Raw genomic sequence first — 21,504 nt, 5'->3', positions numbered from 1 at the left:
AAATCTGACCGTTGGAACACGTGCCAGTTCCTTAGTGACCCAGGGTCATTTCGGACAAATCAGGTCGGGTTGCCTAGTGGCTATAAATAGCCCACCCCCTACAACCATAAACGGTTGGCTACTCAGAGTTAGTGTACGGCTTTTTTCGTTTGAGAGCAACCCACCTCGAAGCCTTTGAGAGAGAATTCCTTGCGAGGATAAAGCCCTAACCACCCAGAGCCAAAGAGTGTTAGGCATCACTGAAGTCTTCCTGTCTGTGTGATCTGAAGACTTATTACACTTAAGGACTATGAATCCTCCAGCCGGTTAGGCGTCGCGTTCTGAGCATCCAAGAGTCATTGTGGATCGCCGGTGAACGAAGTCTGTGAAGGTTTGGGAGTCTACCTTGAAGACTTACCAGAGTGATTGGGCGAGGACTGGGTGTCCTTAGCTCAAGGGGAATAAGGTGAAGACGCGGTCTTCTGAGTTGGATCTCAGCCTCCCTAACCAGATGTACAGTTGTCACAACAACTGGAACTGGTCCAACAAATCATTGTCTTCAACGAGTCACTGGTTTCGTCCTTCCCATTCCTTTACTTACTGTTGGCCCTGGTGAAGTCATTGTATGATTGCATTATCTTTTGTCTTCACCGAGTAACTGATTGTTCTGATTGGCTTCACACTATCTTCCTACCTGATCTATACTGCCTAGCTGCTATTAGTCATTGTGCTTTCACTTCATTGAATACTTGACTATGGCTTGCTTAGTGTAGTCTACCTTCCGCTGCATGGTAATAGGTTTATTTCTAGCGTTTGTCTTCGAAACTTCCATGTTTTGAAGACTTTCATAAAAATCGCCTATTCACCCCCCCTCTAGTCGATCACTGGCACTTTCAGGAGGCATGCTTTCATCATAGTAAATTTGCTCATCAAAGCTTGGGGGACAAAAAATATCATCTTCATCAAACATAGCTTCCCCAAGCTTGTGGCTTTGCATATCATTAGCATCATGGATATTCAAGGAATTCATACTAACAACATTGCAATCATGCTCATCATTCAAATATTTAGTGCCAAACATTTTATAGATTTCTTCTTCTAGCACTTGAGCACAATTATCCTTTCCATCATACTCACGAAAGATATTAAAAAGGTGAAGCATATGAGACAAACTCAATTCCATTTTTTATAGTTTTCTTTTATAAACTAAACTAGTGATAAAACAAGAAACTAAAAGACTCGATTGCAAGATCTAAAGATATACCTTCAAGCACTAACCTCCCCGGCAACGGCGCCAGAAAAGAGCTTGATGTCTACTACACAACCTTCTTCTTGTAGACGCTGTTGGGCCTCCAAGTGCAGAGGTTTGTAGGACAGTAGCAAATTTCCCTCAAGTGGATGACCTAAGGTTTATCAATCCATAGGAGGCATAGGATGAAGATGGTCTCTCTCAAGCAACCCTGCAACCAAATAACAAAGAGTCTCTTGTGTCCCCAACACACCCAATACAATGGTAAATTGTATAGGTACACTAGTTCGGCGAAGAGATGGTGATACAAGTGGTATATGGATAGTAGATAATAGTATTTGTAATCTGAAATTATAAAAACAGCAAGGTAGCAAGTGATAAAAGTGAGCGTAAACGGTATTGCAATGTGTGGAAATAAGGCCTAGGGTTCATACTTTCGCTAGTGTAAGTTCTCTCAACAATACTAACATAATTGGATCACATAACTATCCCTCAACATGCAACAAAGAGTCACTCCAAAGTCACTAATAGCGGAGAACGAACGAAGAGATTATGGTAGGGTACGAAACCACCTCAAAGTTATTCTTTCCAATCAATCCGTTGGGCTATTCCTATAAGTGTCACAAACAGCCCTAGAGTTCGTACTAGAATAACACCTTAAGACACAAATCAACCAAAACCCTAATGTCACCTAGATACTCCAATGTCACCTCAAGTATCCGTGGGTATGATTATACGATATGCGTCACACAATCTCAGATTCATCTATTCAACCAACACAAAGGACCTCAAAGAGTGCCCCAAAGTTTCTACCAGAGAATCACGACGAAAACGTGTGCCAACCCCTATGCATAGGTTCATGGGCAGAACCCGCAAGTTGGTCACCAAAACATACATCAAGTGGCACGTGGTATCCCATTGTCACCACAGATATCCACGGCAAGACATACATCAAGTGTTCTCAAATATTTAAAGACTCAATCCGATAAGATTACTTCAAAGGGAAAACTCAATTCATTACAAGAGAGAAGAGGGGGAGGAGAAACATAAGATCCAACTATAATAGCAAAGCTCGCGATACATCAAGATCGTGCCAAATCAAGAACACGAGAGAGAGAGAGAGAGAGAGAGAGAGATCAAACACATAGCTACTGGTACATACCCTCAGCCCCGAGGGAGAACTACTCCCTCCTCATCATGGAGAGCGCCGGGATGATGAAGATGGCCACCGGTGAGGGTTCCCCCCTCCGGCAGGGTGCCGGAACAGGCTCCCGATTGACTTTTGGTGGCTACGGAGGCTTCTGACGACGGAACTCCCGATCTATGTTGCATTCTGGAAGTTTTAGGTCACGTAGGTATATATGGGTGCAGGAGGTACGTCAGGGGAGCCACGAGGGCCCCACGAGACAGGGGGGCGCCCCCCACCCTCGTGAGCACCTCGTTCCTTCCTTGACGTGGGGTACAAGTCCATCAGGTGTGTTTCCTTCCAAAAATAACTTCTCCAGTTGATTTCGTTCCGTTTCGACTCTGTCTGATATTCCTTTTCTTCAAAACACTGAAATAGGCAAAAAACAACAATTCTGGGCTGGGCCTCCGGTTAATAGGTTAGTCCCAAAAGTAATATAAAAGTGGATAATAAAGCCCAATATTGCCCAAAACAGTAGATAATATAGCATGGAGCAATCAAAAATTATAGATACGTTGGAGACGTATCACTGATCTATACTGCCTAGTTGCTATTAGTCATTGTGCTTTCACTTCATTGAATACTTGACTATGGCTTGCTTAGTGTAGTCTACCTTCCGCTGCATGGTAATAGGTTTATTTCTATCGTTTGTCTTCGAAACTTCCATGTTTTGAAGACTTCCATAAAAATCGCCTATTCACACCCCCCCTCTAGTCGATCACTAGCACTTTCACTTTGACCAGTGGACCTCTCCACCCGGTTGCGTCTGGTCAGCACAGAGGGACACCTGGGAGCAACATCCGGGCCAAAACCACAGCTACATCCCCTCCGTGTGTAGACCCGACGCGTCCGTTTCTCCCCTCCAGGTGCCGCCGGCAGCGCCGTCCGTGAGGGGGGCCACACCCCGGAGACGCGTGCCGCCTCTTCGGACATGCCACAACACCACCCGGTTGTGGTAGGTCATCCTATAGAAACACTTGGGAGCAACGTCCCCTTCGTATAGACCCGATGCGGCTGTTTCCACCCTCCAGATGCTGGCGTCGGCGCCATCCGTGAGGGGGGCACACCGCGGACGTGAGGGAGTCACACTCCGGAGACGAGTGCCGGGCGTTTGCAACCGCCACAAAACTTATGTCGGCATAGCTGTTTTTGATTTTAATAAAATATAAAGACCTATATTCAAAAGAACATGACAACACATTGTTAACATGCTCGAAAAAAATACAAACTATATATATATATATTCATAATCTATGGAAAAATACAAACCACATATATATTCATATAATACATAAAAAGCATAAAAACATATGTAAATTTTTTTTTGTAAAAAATATGTAAATAAAAAACTATGCCGACGGCAAAGCTGTCGGCATAGAGACGACATGGTTTAGGTGTGCTGCGAGCCGCGGATCGCTGACGTGGCGTCTATGCCAACGGCCGTCGTTGGCATAGCTACGCCGCGGATCGGTGACGTGGCGTGCGGAGATATGCCGACGGCCGCCCGTCCCGACCATCGGCATAGTTTTGACGACGTTAGCCACTGGTCACGGGCGGGGTCGCCGGGCCCATCTGTATGCCGACGGCTGCTGTCGACGTGTCGGCAGCTGTACCGACGGCCGTTCTATACCGACGGCTGCCGTCGGCGTAGGTCAGGGTAGCCCGACGGCCAGGACTAGGCTGTCGGCATAGCTCTAAGTAGGCCGACGACAGTCGTCGGCATAGTTCTGACCGTCGGGTTAGGACCGTTTTCCGGTAGTGCTGGATCCACTAAGATATTTTTTTGACATATAACCAAGAAGCTGGATATTAAGTAAACTAGGGTATATATCTGTCTTCCAAGATGTATTATTTAGACATATAACTAGGACATTAAGTAAATTTTACTAGAAGGCACCTGCAATAACTAAGGTTTAGGATTTGTATTCCGGTGCATAAATGTGATGCGGGCTCATGTGCCGCCGAGATTAGGTCGTCGCGTCCAAAATATGGATCGCTAACGACCGAGATTAAGGCAGGTTTGGTTATGATACGACTTGGGCTATACGTCAGCTAATTGTAATCGCGCACTCTAGGCTAAAGCCTTAAACCCTCGTCTCTCTCTACCCCATTTCCCCACCTCCCCTAGGGTTTTGCACCATGGCGTCGGCATCGCGTGCGCTCCTCCTGTCGTGGCTATCGCCACTCCCCGCCGCCGGCTCCCGCTTCCTCCGCCCGCTCGCCGCCGCGGGCAGCCTCCTCCCTGCGGTGCTGGTCCCATCCCCGGTCGCGGTTGCCAGGCGGTTCGCGACGCAGCCTGCGCACTCGTCGCTGCGGGACTCGTCCCCGAACTGGAGCAACCGCCCACCCAAGGAGACAATCCTCCTCGACGGGTGCGACTTTGAGCACTGGCTCGTCGTCATGGAGCCGCCCCCAGGCGACGGCGCCAACCCCGACATCCCCCGCGACGAGATCATCGACAGCTACATCAAGACCCTCGCTCAGGTCGTCGGAAGGTATGGATCCCAGTACCACATTCCCCTCCCGCGCTGACGCAAGCCTCACATCCTCGAGGTTCTGGAGCCTAACCTCCAGCCCTCCACTTTGTGTGTACAGAGAAGTGAAAAGTATCGGTTTCTGCTAGCAGGGCTTTTCTGACCAGCATCTATTTGAGATTGTGCTAGTAGTTCCTGTCTATTATGTTCATTATTGACTATGGCAATCTGCTTATGACAGAATGGGAAATCCATTTAGCCGGTCTGTGTTAGTGAGGTCTCATTTTGATGTTATTGACTATGGGAATCTTATGACAGAATGGGAAGTTCATATTGTCAGTCTGTATTGCGAGGTCTCATTTTGATGCACAACTATATTTGGAAGTGTTTGGAAATTAGCGGGCAAGGAACTAGGTTGAAGATTGGTAGATGAAGTTTGGTTATTTTGTAGATTTATTACTTATGGAGGTGATTTATCGATTTGATGTGTTATGACCCGGAATTGTTGAGGCGCGATAAGTGTACCTTACCTAGCTGTTTTGTGTCACTTAATCATTTACATGATGATTTCTATGCATATTCATTCAGGAATCACACTCAATCATTTGTGTTGATGGTGATTCTGGCTTGAGGAGCATGCTTGGTGTCAGTTATTTGTATGTACATAGACGACTATCAGTGCACTAACTTCCTTGGACTATGTTGCAGTTTCACCATTTCTTAGTAATTTTGTTTGCCTCTTTGAACCATAACAACTCATTGCTTTGAGGAGAACAGAATAGAGTTCTCCTTGATGTCTTGGTTGTCTCCAGTGCTAACATGAAATGTGTTTCAAGTCATCTTTGTGCTTCATAATTAACATATCTGTATCTTGAATCTTTCCTATCTTCCAGTGAAGAAGAAGCAAGGATGAAGATCTACTCCGTGTCAACTCGGCATTATTTTGCTTTTGGAGCCCTAGTATCTGAGGAACTCTCCTATAAACTCAAAGGTATTGATCATTACATGAAATTTTTGGTATTGCAACTTTTTATGAAGGTGACTTCACATGGTCTTCGTGTAACCTCATGCCTCTAAATTTTTATCTCCAGAGTTGCCTAAGGTCCGCTGGGTCCTTCCTGATTCATATCTGGATGTCAGAAACAAGGACTACGGAGGTAAATGATTATGTGCTTCCTATCTTACTTGTCCACTATAATAATTTGAAATGGTTGCTGCTTACCCCCTGATTAGTTAATAGATTTACCACTCAGCTGCTATTTATTATGTTGTGTTATGAGCATCTATCTTAATTGCATGTTCCAGACCTAGGAATTTTGAGAATCCCTATATAATACTCCCTCCGTTCTTAAATATAGGTCTTTGCAGAGATTTCAACAAATGACTACATACAATTCCTAATATCTACGCTCTAAAATATGTATATATACATCTATATGTAGTAGTCCATTTGAAATCTCTAAAAAGATTTATATTTAGGAGGGAGTACTTCTGTTTGAGGTTGTAATTTTGTCTAGCACATGCTTTTAGGAATTGTATTTTTACTAAGTCTTAGGGCATGATTTACCTTCAGATTATTTTTCCATTTATTGATTAATGATCACTGTTGGTATCCAATTTGTGCTGCAATTCCTGTAGCATTTTGCATTATAGTTTAGCAGTAAACTATAGTAGTGGTGAACATCTTATCATTGGTATCATGTGGAAATTCAAATTTCTAGTATTTGAGTATAATCTTCGCTGCTCTCTGTATCTTCATTTCTACAATATGTAGTAAAGGATGTCACCAATACATATGATATCTATTCAATAACAAAAATGAAGATTGGTGACAACTTGATTAACTGGTACGTAACTAGGAAGTTACGTTGGCCACTGTTACTAACCACAAACTTTTGTTTGTGATGAAACCTGAATATTACACGGTTCACTTAAAATTAATTAGGAGCTACTCCCTCCGTCCCATAATACAAAAACGTTTTTGAAGCTGAGTATATGACACTGAACCACTTCTCTAGTTGCTAGTGTTTGTTTAAAATATATATAGTCCTCCTAGTGGTATACGTTTTTGGCTGCAATCTGTCTCTCTTATTAACATATAAGTGTTTGTCGTTCTGTCTTGGCCTTTAAGCTCCTTGAGGTGGCAGCTTTAACATCTTAACCTGTTGCATTTCCTGGATGATTTGAGATTGTGCAACATATTCATTTTTCATCTTCTTCACATGGCAAAGATATCTTGGTATATCTGATGCCTTTTCTTGCATTTCGGGGGAACCATTTATTGATGGGCAAGCTGTTCCTTACGATCCCAAATACCATGAGGAATGGGTGATTAACAATCGCCGTGCTAATGAACCCCGGCACAAACGCGGCGACAGACCTCGTAACTTTGACAAGAGAAGGGAGAACACACATACCAAAGCAGGTCTGCTCCACCAAGTTACCAGTCTTCCCGACCATCAACCGAAGATTAGAACCAAATGCCACCCCGCGACACTTCTCCAATGCGCCCTGCACAAGGGCTGCCACCACCAAATTACTAGCCCCATGCAGCAAACCGACAATCAGGTTATGTTCCAGCAGGGGGACCAAACTATCAGAACACACCACACCCTGGATACCAAGGTGCCCCAACTCCTGGGTATCAAGCTGGTAACCAAGGTAACCATGGTGGCAACATGCACGGCGGTCCAAGCCCTGCCTATCCGAGCAACAACCCTGGATACCAGGGTGGAGGTCCAGGTGGCAATCCGTCGCCCCCTTCCCCAGATGGCAACAATCCTCCCTACCAAGGCGTTGGTCCTAGCTATGGTGGTGGTGCACAAGGATACCAAAACATAAGCTACCAGGAGGGCAGTGGCAACTACAACAATGCCGCACCACCGACCTATGAGGGCAGGGACGGGCCAGGGAGGCATTACCAATAGAGAACACTGCTAGAAGAGCACAGGGACGGGCCAGGGAGGCATTACCAATAGAGAGCACTGCTAGAAGAGCACCGCGTAGGAAGTTCGTACATGCTCTGCTCGTGTCTTGTACTCTCGTTTGTTGCTCACTTGCTCTCATGGACTTTTATGCATGTATACTATTCTCTCTCCCTATTGGTGTTTTGAGAACTAGAATTACTAGAAGCTTAGCTAAGTGCTCATTGTATTCCCACTTTGTCCAAATAAATATAATGCTGTGATGACTATGTTTTCGTATGTGCTCATTGTTTGTTCACTTTATATCGAAATAAACACAGTGCTGACTGCTGACTATGGTGCCAGAGCTGTTTTTTTTAGACAAAAGCTGTGTTATTTGTTGATTGGCACATAAACACGTGAAAGGCTTAGATCCTAGGCCGAAATCGAATCGCATCGATCTTCTTTTGCGGCCCATTACACATGGAGGTCCATATCCCTAATACAACAGATCACACTCTTTACAGCCCAAGCCCAGTGAATGGAGATATTTCGGTGGCCGCAACGAAACACGGGCCCCTCTATAAATCGCACTCTCGCTGAAGCCTTAAACCCCGTGGTCACTCCCCGTCCCATTTCCCCCATCCCCCATCCCCGCTAGGGTTTTCCACCATGGCGTCGGCGTCGCGCGCGCTCCTCCTCTCCAGGGCCTCGCCCCTCCACGCCGCCGCCTCCCGCTTCCTCCGCCCGGTCGCGGCCGCGGGGAGCCTCCTCCCGGCGGCGCTGGTCCCGTCCCCCGCCGCGGCGCCCTGGGCGGCGGCGAGGCGATTCGCGACGCAGCCCGCGAACTCGTCGCTGCGGGACTCGTCCCCGAACTGGAGCAACCGCCCGCCCAAGGAGACGATCCTCCTCGACGGCTGCGACTTCGAGCACTGGCTCGTCGTCATGGAGCCGCCCCCAGGCGACGGCGCCAACCCCGACGTCACCCGCGACGAGATCATCGACGGGTACATCAAGACCCTCGCCCAGGTCGTCGGAAGGTATGGCTCCCCGTGCCACATCCCCCTCCCGCACTGACGCGCTCCTCGCATCAGGGTAGTTTTATGGTGCGTATGTTTGGATCTGGATTCTGTGGAGGGGATTCGGGGTGGGGAATGGCGAGCGTTGTTAAGGTAATGTAGTGGATGGTGTGCTAGCGTCTGTTGTGATACTAGCCTCCAATTTGTTTGTACAGAGATTGAAATTACCAGTTCCTGACCAGGGCTTTTTTAATTTATTATGCAGCAATAATGACCGCATGGATGTTTGAAATTGCTATGTTAGTTGAATAGAGACGACTGATGCTCTGATCACTGTTTTAGAGATCATGCTTGTTGTTCTTAGTCTTTTATATGCAATATTAACTATGGTAGTATGGTTATGACAGAGTGGGGATTCATTTGTATGGTCTATGTGGGTGGGGTATTGTTCTGATGCACCGACATGTTTCAGGGTGTTTGGAAATTAGTGGGTGTAGAGACTCAGTTAGAGAGGGGTCGTTGAAGTTTGGTTATTTTGTAGATTTACTGATGGAGGTATTTTTATCGATTTCATGGGTTATGAGTCGGAATTGGAGAAGTGTGATAATGTGTCCATTGTTCCTATCTCATTTTTGTGCAATTTTATCATTTTAATGCTCCTTTCACATTACTTGGGGATCATGCTTATTATCTGTTTTTGGTACCTAGACAACTGTGAGTTCACTAACTTTTTTGGTGGACATCTCTTGCAGTTTCACCGTTTCTTAGTATTTTTCTTTGCTTCTCTGAACCATAACAACTTATTGGTTTGATGATAATAGAACAGAATTCTCCATGATGTCTTGGTTGTCTTCAGTCTTAACATGAAGTGTGTTTTTAGTCATCCATGTGCTATTCATAACATATCTGTATCTTGGATCTTTCCTATGTTCCAGTGAAGACGAAGCAAGGATGAAGATCTACTCTGTGTCAACTAGGCATTATTTTGCTTTTGGTGCCCTAGTATCTGAGGAACTCTCCTACAAACTCAAAGGTATTGATCATTACATGAAAAGTCTTGTATGTGATCTTTTTATGAAGGTGACTTAAAATGATCTTGTGTTAAATGCCCCTAAATTATTGTTTTCAGAGTTGCCTAAAGTCCGTTGGGTTCTTCCTGATTCATACCTGGACGTCAGAAATAAGGACTATGGAGGTAATGATTATGTACTATCTGACTGAATATTGACTACAGTATAATAATTTTAAATGCCTGTTGCTCTTTCCCTGACTAGGTAATAGATTTACCACTCTGTGCTGCTACTATGATGTTGTGTTATGATTATCTTAATTGCATGTTCCAGATCTAGGAATTTTCAGAATCCCTATATAATACTTTTTCTAGATGTTGTAATTTCCTGTAGCACATGCATTTTAGGAATTGTATTTTTACTCAAAAGGTTAATATTGTTATCCTGTCAGAATATTTTTCCATTTATTAAACAATGATCATCATTGTTATCTTATTTGTTCTGCTGATTTGCTTCTGTACCCCGTTGATTTATAGTTAAGCATTTATCTGTTTAGTGATGAACATCTCATTGTTGTTATCGTGGAGTTTTCTAGTATTTGAGTTAAATCTTGACTGCTCTCTGTATCTTCATTCCTACAGTATATAGTAAAGGATGTAACCAGTATGTAAAATATCTTTTCAACTGAAAGAAATGGTGTTTGGTGACAACTTCGTTAATTTTTAATTGAATTTTGAGCTTATGTTGGCCCCTGTAACTTTTTGGTAACGCTACAAACTACAAACTTCTGTCATCTGATGAAACCTGAATATAACAGAGTACAACTCAAAATTGATATGAGAGCTATATGATAGCGCTTCTGTAGTTTCCAGCTTTTGTTTAAAGTATACATCGTCCTCCTAGAACTATATATCCTAGTACAGTATAAGATAAGGGCTATATCCTAAGATAAAAATGCAAATCTGTATGATTATCTAGCCTGTCGAGTGCTTTGAGCAAGACGATTTATAATATCAAGTGTTTGTCATTCTGTCCTGGCAATTTGAGCCCCTTGAGGTGGCAGTTTTTAACATTTTAACCTGCCGTTTCTTCCCTGGATTATTTGAGCTTGTGCACTTTTTCCAGTTTTCATCCGTGTCCATATGTAAGAGAGTGTATCTGATGCCTTGTATTTCAGGAGAACCATTTATAGATGGACAAGCTGTTCCTTACGACCCCAAATACCATGAGGAGTGGGTGAGAAACAATGCCCGTGCCAATGAAAGATCCCGGCGCAATGACAGGCCTCGCAACTTTGACAGGTCGAGGAACTTTGAAAGGAGAAGGGAGAACACACAGGCCTACCAGAGTGGGCCTCCAAACCAAATGCCACCCCATGATGCTGCTCCTCCAAGTCGTGGTGCACAGGGCCCGCCGCCGCCTTCAGGTGCTCCACCAAATTACCAGCCCCATGCACCAAACCCACAGGCAGGCTATGCTGCAGGAGGTGGACCAAACTATCCAAATGCACCACCACCCCCTGGATACCGAGGTGCCCCAGCCCCTGGCTACCAAGCTGGTAACCAAGGTTACCAGGGTAATCCTGGTGGCAACATGCACAATGGACCAGGCCCAGCCTACCATAGCAACAACCCTGGATACCAGGGTGGAGCGCCAGGAGGCAACCCGCCGCCACCTTTCGCAGGTGGCAACCAGCCTCCTCCCTACCATGGCGGTGGTCCTAGCTATGGTGGTGGTGCACCAGACTACCAGGGCCAACCAGGTGGTAACCCAGGCTACCAAGGTGGCGGTAACTACAGCAACGCCGCCCCTCCTCCCTATGAGGGCAGGGACGGGCCAGGGAGGAACTACCAGTAGAGAAGACTGGTAGAAGAGCGCTGTGTAGGAAGTTAGTAAGAGCTATGCTCGAGTCGCCCTATGTTGTTCTCGTGGACTTTTATGCATATATTCTCTATCCATAATGGTGTTTTGAGAACTAGAACTACTGCAAGCTTAGGTAAGAAGTGCTTTGTTTTTTTCTCTTTGTCGAAATAAATACAATGCTGACTATCGTATGGAACCAGAGCTTTGTTATTTGTTGCCGTATTGTAATAGCAACATGTTCTGTGTGTTCTATTGAATCACTTTTATATTCTGTCTGTGTACAAATGTGTTTGGAGCTCATTTTTGCGTTTTAAGTGCATGCATATTCATTCCATCTGTAGAGACCAATTTGTTTCCGCATGGACCCAGTTTCTCTTTTACCAAGTAGTCTGTGGCTTCTCCTCAAATCAAAGTGTCATCTATGATTTGCCGTTTCCCCCTGCTCCAGTGATTTGTGTCACTTTTGAGGGATTTGAGCTTTCTTCAGGATTTGGCCCAACTGTTTGTCACACTCACGCGCACCAGTTTGCCACTTTGTTCTGATTTCAGCGAACAGTCAAAGCTGTAGTGCGACCTGCAGTTATGTGGGAGCTGTAGCGGTCGTGATTCCGAGATCCTGGTAGCATGTTTAGAAAGTAAAGAAACTAGGAAGTTCTTTGATTCAAGTGAAGCAAATTGTCCAGACGAAATTTCATGCAGAATATGGGTATGGCCAATGTTGGTACAACATTTCAATTTCGGTACAAGAGAGGAAGTACGATCGTCCAGAATACTTTTACATGTAGAAATTTTCGACTCTGAACAGACATAATAGTAGTACTGATAAGCAAATTCTGATAAACACCCCATTTCAATTCCGTGGCTTGAGTATCTACATCCAAACAGAGCCTATGTCTGTATGCTTTCCAGTGCAATCGTTGCAAAGCTCCAATCACTGCATCAACCTCATACATGAACACCGAAATATCACCACAACCGTTAGAACATGTTTGTTAACAAAGGCAGAAGAAACATTTATGCTTAAACTGTTAAACATGACAGGATGGCCAGACAAATATTCTTTGGTGTACGCAATTGCAGGAGAAGAGGAAGTTGTGAGGGGAACTAAGCAATCCCACTCTACATAACCTCTAGGGTCAGGAAAAGATCATAAGTCCTGTTACTTTCCACATTTATGTCTGAAACGGATAAATAGAACTTCTTTACATTGAAGTAATATGAGTATTCTTGGTAGGGGCAGCAGATTTATCTAGGATAAAAAAATGATAAGTGCAAAGAAACTATAACCATACATAAATCTAAAAAAGGAACAAAAAAAAAAACCTGTGGCAACATCACAGCTGTCGTGACTCACTTTCATCTATAAATGAGACATCAAGAGAAGTACACAGAATGGTTACAAACTGATAACTATCTCAAGCCAACAAGTAAAATACGTGAAGAATGAGTAGCAGGCTAGCAGCACCAAGGTTCAAGCTACCATGGCCTTCTCCTCTTTTATATATCATTGAAAGCTCTAACCACACTTGCTGAAAGTCAAAAAACCTTGTGACGTGCAGCCTACATCACAAGGCTACGCCTGAGCATTCAAATAACACCGTACACCTCCACAAGATATTATTATTTTTTCACAATGAACACAAGATATTAGTTTTAATCATTTGTATGCGGCGTTATTAAAGTAAGACAAATATCATAGTGTCTTATATGTCATGTGTATGTCACCCATCAGACAAAGCAGGGGAGGCAACATTTCTACAAGATTCTGAAGTCACTTCTTTACTGAGTTCACTCGAGTGAATTGCAGAAAACCACCACATTGAAGCATAGATTTGCAGAAAAGATTGGTTTACGAATTTCTGCCATAAACCACTGATTCTTGGCCTAATCTTTTGCAACAAACACTACACTAGTGCAGAACCGGACAATAGCACCGGTTCGTAAGGCCCTTTAGTGCCGGTTCGGTAACCGGCACTAAAGGCCCCCCCCCCCTTTAGTACCGGTTTAGCACGAACCGGTGCTAAAGGGCAACCACGTGGCATGAGCCAGCTCCGGGGGCAGGGAGCCCTTTAGTACCGGTTGGTGACACCAACCGGTATTAAAAGGCTGGGGAGTTTTGGGTTTATGATTTCTTTTTCATTTAATTTTGTGTTTTCCATTTAATTCTTTTTTGTTTGCTGATATTTTACGATACTACATATTGTACACGTTATGCATATATATAAATATAATTCTTAGTAGAACCGATCACACACACACACACACACACTTAGCTAGCTATATACAATTTCTCCTAATTGGTGCCTTCGGACCAATGACATTAGCCTAATTGGTGCCTTCGGAGCACGATAACAATTGGAAGTGGTTCATGGGGGCGGTAGCGGGTAAAAGTATTCTCCTTTGGGATCTATGACCCGGTCGAGCAAAAATCCCACTATTTCCTCTTGAATTGCTTCTATGCGGTCCTCTAGTAGGAGGTTCTGTCACACCTCTTTGAACTGTTAAGAAGGATATCAATATGCATGTGTATTATTTGTGTGACTAGATATCGATAATGGTGTAAAAATTGTGAATAGTGTTCTGACAAACGTACCTACTCCTGTCTTTGAGATCTGCTCCTTTCGGACGCCATCATGCGAATGTTCTCGCAAACGTAGTATGCACACAGATTATTCCCCGGCGCCTGCTTCAGGGCCTTTACGAGAATGGAATTTGATCAGATAATAATTAATCAAGCATGATAATTAAAGAGATGGCAGCTAGCTAGTACTACTTAATTACTTACCATGGGTCGATACCATTTCAGATTTCGTTTCCATTGACCTGGAGTGACGCTGATGAACTTTGCCCAAGCCCTGCCCGCCGACAAAGAAAATGAATAAATGGGTTATTAAATAGTTGTTATCAGGAAATGATGAACTAATTAAATAGGCCGAGATATAGTTAATAATGATTGAAATTACCTGTTGACTATCCCCTTCACGATGGTGTAGTCAGTTGGTTTCTTAAGTAGTGAGTCTAGTACTTCAACTGTTCCTTCATCAACTTTAATGATTAACAAGATCCAGTGAAATCTGCATGCACACACGTTTGCATGTCTTAATTAAGCGGGCATATGTAAGCAAAAACATGTAGCTAGCTAGTAGGCAAAAACAGAATTTGTAGTACAAGACAGTGTGACTCACTCGAAGTTGTAAGGAAGTAGTATATCTTCATTGTATTTGAGGCGCTTGAAGAACTCTAGCATGCTTTCCTCTATACTTTTTTTGTAATATGGATCTAATTTCCATGTGTATTCATTAATGGTATTTGGGTCAACGAACCCAATGCCATAACATCCACCTTTTTTCATTTCATAAATCTTCATCCTGCATAATACCACAGAAAAGAATATAGTGAGGATAATTACATGTAATGATTGATCAAAATGATCACTACAGCTAGCTTGAGACTTAAATTACAGAAAGAAATCACTTACAGACAATAGCAACTGACGATAGATTTGTCGAGTGCATCTTGATTGTATAACTGAAATAGTTCTGAATACTCAACGGACACAACTTTCTCATGGTAGTAATGATCCTTCTTGACATTCACCATGAGGGACTCTCGATTGGAATTCTTGGTAATGTCCATGTACCATTGATGCAATTCATACATTCTCGTTGGGAGCTTCTTGACCTCGTCTGGCTCGACCAAAGGTTGGCCCCGGACATATTTTCGTTTTATTTCCTCCTCTCTAGTCGGAGACATGGGCTCGATATCGAGGAGTTGTCCAACAGTGATCTTGAGCATTTCAGCCTGCTCAATATGCTCCTCGGTTATTACCACATCGCCCAGCTCGGGAACGTAAACGGTTTGCCCACAATAATATTGGGCGCGCCTACTCTCATGTGTTGTTGGCACAACAAGCGGGGGGGGGGGGGGTTTGATTGCGCCGCCTGTTCTTCCAGCTGGGGAACGGTTTTACCGCATGTTTTGCCAGCTGATTTGCTCGACCTCGAGCTCGCCTCTTTCTGTAGACGTGCTCGATTTAACTTCCTGAGGTGGCGCTCATAGTCTGTGTCAACAGGCTTGGTAGCTGGTGCGCTAGCCATACGAATGAAGTGGTCAATCTTTTCCTTAGGCACTTTCTCCCTTGGCGGCGGTGGCGGTTTCGGTGCAAAATGGGCTTCCACCTCGGCCTTCGATATGGCTGCGTTTTCCTCCTCGGACTTGTCGTAAGGCCTCTGCGGAAGAGGCGCGAGGATGCTTGGACCATATTGAAATCGCTTGCCTCCGCCTGTACCTCCAGTACTACCTCGACTTGTACCGCTACGCACCATAGCTGAGGCGGCTCTCTTCCGTGATTGCTGAGGCGACGAAGACGGCTGACGTGGCTGAGTTGGAGGAGGAGTGGCCTGAAGCTGTGCCGGACTTGGAGGAGGAGTGGCCTGACGCTTTGCCGGACTTGGAGGAGGAGGAGTGGCCTGAAGCTGTGCCAGACTTGGAGGAGGAGTGGCCTGACGCGTTGGTGGACTTGGAGGAGCGGGAGTCTGCTGATTCGATGGCGGACTTCGACGAGGAGTCGGATGACGCGGTGTCGGTGGCCTTCGAAAGATGATGCAATCCTTTCTCCATAGGATGATACGATGGAGGTCCTCTCCCAGTGTGTGCTCCTCGTCACCTCCAGGAATGTCAAGCTCTAGCCCCGAATATTGGTCCACCACCTCATCAACTAAGACACGAGCATAGCCCGCTGGAATCGGGTTGCAATGGAAGGTTGCCTCGGGGGGATTTGTAAAAGCAACGGCGCCCGCCACCTTCATGGATATGTTCTTCATTTTGAAGTGTAGCTCACAGTTAGTGTTCTCCATGATGTCATCCACTGGGTAGCTATCCAGCAATGCGTCGCCCGGGGCGGAACCCACACTGCTTCTCGGCATGGATGGGACGGTGCTATCCAATGCTGGATCATCCGCTAGCTGCTGCAGCTGCTGAGACCCCCTTTGCTGGCTAAGTGAGTCGATCTGCTCCTGCTGCCGCTAGAATTTGACTGCCAAGTCCGCGTGCGCTGATTCTAGGCCTTGAAGGCATTCATAGTTGTAGGATCGAAAGTATGTCTAGAGGGGGTGTGATTAGACTACTTGACCAAATAAAAACTTAACCTTTTCCCAATTTTAGTTCTTGGCAGATTTTAGCTATTGTAGGACAAGTCAAGCAATCATCACACAATTCAAGCAAGCATGCAAAGAGTATATTGGCAGCGGAAAGTAAAGCATGCAACTTGCAAGAATGTAAAGGGAAGGGTTTGGAGAATTCAAACGTAATTGGAGACACGGATGTTTTTCCCGTGGTTCGGATAGGTGGTGCTATCCTACATCCATGTTGATGGAGACTTCAACCCACGAAGGGTAACGGTTGCGCGAGTCCACGGAGGGCTCCACCCACGAAGGATAACGGTTGCGCGAGTCCACGGAGGGCTCCACCCACGAAGGGTCCACGAAGAAGCAACCACCCACAAAGGGTCCACGAAGAAGCAACCTTGTCTATCCCACCATGGCCATCGCCCACGAAGGACTTGCCTCACTAGCGGTAGATCTTCACGAAGTAGGCGATCTCCTTGCCCTTACAAACTCCTTGGTTCAACTCCACAATCTTGTCGGAGGCTCCCAAGTAACACCTAGCCAATCTAGGAGACACCACTCTCCAAGAAGTAACAAATGGTGTGTAGGTAATGAACTCCTTGCTCTTGTGCTTCAAATGATAGTCTCCCCAACACTCAACTCTCTCTCATAGGATTTGGATTTTGTGGAAAGAAGATTTGAGTGGAAAGCAACTTGGGAAGGCTAGAGATCAAGATTCATATGGTAGGAATGGAATATCTTGGTCTCAACACATGAGTAGGTGGTTCTCTCTCAGAACATATGAGTTGGAATTGTGTATGTGTTCTGATGGCTCTCTCCACGAATGAAGAGGAGGTGGAGGGGTATATATAGCCTCCACACAAAATCCAACCGTTACACACAGTTTTCCAATCTCGGTGGGACCGAATCAACAAACTCGGTCGGAACGAAAAGGTAAACCTAGTGACCGTTAGAGATTTTCGATGGGACTGACATGCAACTCGGTAGGACCGATATGGTTAGGGTTTGGGCATAACGTAATCTCGGTGAGACCGATTACACAAACTCGGTGAGATCGATTTTGGTAATTAGCTAACCAGAGAGTTGGTCAGGCAAACTCGGCGGGACTGATTTGCTCTTTCGGTGAGACCGAAAAGTTACAAAAAGGAAACACTGAATTTACATTGCAATCTCGGTGGGACCGATTTGCTCTTTCGGTGAGACCGAAAAGTTACGAAAGGGAAACAGAGAGTTTGCAATCCCATCTCGGTGAGACCGAGATTCCTATCGGTAGAACCGAATTGCTAGGGTTTGGCAGTGGCTTATGACAAGTGAAACTCGGTGGCGCCGGATAGAAAGAATCGATAGGACCGAGTTTGGCTTAGGGTTTAGGTCATATGTGGATATGGTAAAGTAGTTGAGGGTTTTGGAGCATATCACTAAGCACATGAAGCAAGAGGCTCATTAAGCAACACCTCATCCCTCCTTGATAGTATTGGCTTTTCCTAAAGACTCAATGTGATCTTGGATCACTAAAATATAAAATGAAGAGTCTTGAGCTTTTGAGCTTGAGCCAATCCTTTGTCCTTAGCATTTTGAGGGTTCCACTTTCACATCCATGCCATGCCAATCATTGAGCTTTCTTGAAATAGTCATCTTGGAATAGCATTAGCTCAATGAGCTATATGTTGTTATGAATTACCAAAACCACCTAGGGATAGTTGCACTTTCAATCTCCCCCTTTTTTGTAATTGATGACAACATATAGATCAAAGCTTCGACAAATGATAATAAGCATGAAATATATCGTCGCTTTGAGAAGTATGTGACAAGTAAGAGGTCCCCCTAAATTTGTGCATATTTAAAATTTGCTTTGGACTGCAAATGCACAAAGAGTTAGAGTCATGGGTTACTCTTCCATGTCACATACATCTTGGTGGAGCGCTTAAAATGATAAGAATGAAATACATGCACTCATCACCAAGAAAAGTGAATGATCACATAAGATAGATAAGATAATAACATTCACCAAGCATTAAGTGTAGCTTATGATCAAACACATGATCATCAATGTCTCACGAGCAATGACATAGTATCTCACACAAAAGCAAACAAAGTTCGAAAAACCACCAAATAAAGCAAGAGAGAAAAAAGCAACACACTCTCTCTCGAAGCCTATGATCTATACATTTTTCTCCCCCTTTGGCAACAAGTTACCAAAAGGTTCCTAGAAAATGCATAGTGCTAGATCGACGCTCAGGCTTGATCTTCAGGTGGTGGTGGAGTCCGGAGCACTCCAAGGACGAAGCCTTCTGTAGACATGGTTGGAGTCGAGGCTGAAGTGGACGCTGGAGCTGGTGGAACTGAGGCTGTAGCTGGTGCAGACGTGGTGGCTCTGGGGTCAGCAACTGTCACTGCAGACGACCTCGGACCTCGTGGCACTCTGGCAAAGGCATCAGTTGTAGTCTTGCCTCTCCTCTCCTGCATGTCATCCTGAAGTTGCTCCACTGCAGTCTGAATCTCTGTTACTTTGACATCCAAGTCATAGAACTTTTGTTCCATGATCCTCTCTAAGCTTGCCTGGTTCTGAGTTAGGGTGGCTAGTCCTTGCTCAATCCGCAGGGTGGATGCAATCAAGTAACCAAGCTGCTCTTGTTTGGTTTTCAAGAAATACTCAGATGCCTCCTCTTGAGTTGGCATCTTGGCAGCTTTCTCCTTCCTTGCCTTCTCCTTCTTTGCTTGTGCTTGTGCAGATGATGGTTCATTCTCATTCATGACAACTTGATTATCTTCAAAATCTGGACGGATGGACAGGTGTTCCTTGTCCAATAAGTATATGCCTGTGCCCATCTTCGAGTTGATGAGCTCCTGGATCTGAGGGGCATAACCACAGCTCCTCTTCTGATCTACTGCAGTCCTCTTGATAGTCTCTACTATGAGGCTCATGACCTTGAATTTCTGAGGCACATCAAATATATGTAGCAAGTTAATGGCGTGACCTCTGATCATTCTATGATCTCCAGACTTGGGAAAGAGTGTGTGCCTAAGGATCCAGTTGATCGTAGACAGTCCTGACAACAAGTGTTTTACGGACCCAAGCTGGTGAGTGTCAAGATCATCTACTGGAATCTCCTTGTACATATTTGCCATTGAGTTATGATCCATCTTTTTCTTGGCATAGACATCCAAGTCATCTTCCTGCTCTTCTGGGGCATTGATCAGTTGAGCCCATTCAGCAACTGTAGATTGGTACCTCGTACCTTCAGACATCCAAGTTATCCTACCATCTGGATAGAAGTGTGCTGTGGAGTAGAATTGCATAATGAGCTCCTCGTTCCACTTTGTGAGCTTCTGCCCAACAAAGTCTGCAACTCCACAAGCACTAAAGCTGTCTTGCACTCCAGGATAGTGCTCTTCATTGTCCTTGATGTACTCCCAATCAACCCATCTCATGTCACAAACTATGGGCTTCTTGTCCAGCAGCACTGTCTCATAGAAATCTTGCTGTTCCTTGGTGTGAAACATGTAATCCACAGCAGTTCTTCTCCTTGAAGCATATGGATCTGCTTCTCTCCACTTCCGGAGCCCTGAATCTCTCCTGAGTTTCATATCCTCAGCCACAGGATGAGCATCGTTGTGGTCTGGGATCTTGGGCTTGAGCTTTCTAAGAACTTGCTCTTCATCATCTTCTTCTGCAGCTTCAGGCACTGGGGCCTTGTTCTTCTCAGTTGCAGGTATGCTTCTTGTATTCCTCTTTGGTTTTGGCTTTGGAGCTGGCTTGGCCTTGGAAGCAGCTGCCCCTGATCTTATGGCATCACCCATCAGCTTGGGTGCCTTAGGTGCTGGTGCAGCTACCTCTTCTTCTTCCTCCTCATCTTCCATGATGGAAGCCTTGCCAAGCACTCTGGCTACGGTTTTCTTCACCCTTTCCTTTCTTTTCTTGCCTTTAGCAGCAACTGGCTCTATGGGAGTGGGCTTCTCAGTTGAAGCTCTGGCCTTTGACATAGGCTGCCTGCCTGCTGGCCTTTTGATCTTTAACCCTGGCTTTGTGCCCTGTGCTGGCTCAACTCTGTTGGAAGTTGCTTCCTCTTCCTCTGCCACATAATCTTCATCCTCAGAATCTGAAGTTCTTTTCTTCCTTTGTCTCGTGACAGCTTTCGGCAAATTGCTTGGGGTACTTCTGCTGCCATCATCTGAAGAGCTGGAGGGACTAGTGCCCTCACTCATCTGCACTTGCTGCTCTGACAAGTTCTAGCTGTCACTCTGATCAGACATGTTGCAAACTCTGACTGCTGACCCTGTGAATAGGTTATAGATGAGATAGAGTGGATGAGCATCACAAAATGCAGAGATTTTTGCAAAAGAATGATCCAAAAACTTAGTTTTAGTTTCCCACTGAAATCATCTCGGATCTATCGATTTTTAAACTCGGTGATACCGAAGCAGTTTTGGAACCTAAACTAGTGAACTCGGTCAGACCGAGTCACAGTTCGGTGGCACCGAGCCTGCTAGGGTTTCACAAAGTTCCAAAATCGGTCACACCGATAAGTAATTCTCGGTCAGACCAAGTCTCACTTGTGCAATGGCATGAGCCAAATCGGTGGGACCGAGTTTTTCAATTCGGTGGGTCCGAGATGGTTTCGGTGGAAACCTAACCCTAAAATTTTCGAATCAAACCTAATCTACGAGCGCATTGACTGGATAGGAGTGTTTCAA

General features: G+C 45.0%; 1 protein-coding gene and 1 pseudogene across 1 annotated transcript; both read left to right on the top strand.

Moving 5' to 3' along the window:
- Positions 1–4,553: 4,553 nt before the first annotated feature.
- Positions 4,554–7,815, top strand: LOC125556370 (annotated as a pseudogene).
- A 577-nt stretch (positions 7,816–8,392) lies between these two features.
- On the top strand, positions 8,393–11,954 carry LOC125509968 (multiple organellar RNA editing factor 8, chloroplastic/mitochondrial-like). The gene is made up of 4 exons (XM_048675043.1): positions 8,393–8,831; positions 9,746–9,843; positions 9,940–10,005; positions 10,998–11,954. The coding sequence occupies exons 1-4, from the start codon at positions 8,464–8,466 to the stop codon at positions 11,675–11,677; spliced, it is 1,212 nt and encodes a 403-aa protein (XP_048531000.1). The 5' UTR covers positions 8,393–8,463; the 3' UTR covers positions 11,678–11,954.
- The last annotated feature ends 9,550 nt before the right edge of the window (positions 11,955–21,504 follow it).

This window comes from Triticum urartu, chromosome 5, assembly GCF_003073215.2.
Source record: "Triticum urartu cultivar G1812 chromosome 5, Tu2.1, whole genome shotgun sequence".
NCBI classification, from domain to species: domain Eukaryota; kingdom Viridiplantae; phylum Streptophyta; class Magnoliopsida; order Poales; family Poaceae; genus Triticum; species Triticum urartu.
This window is presented reverse-complemented; position numbering and strand designations above follow the sequence as displayed.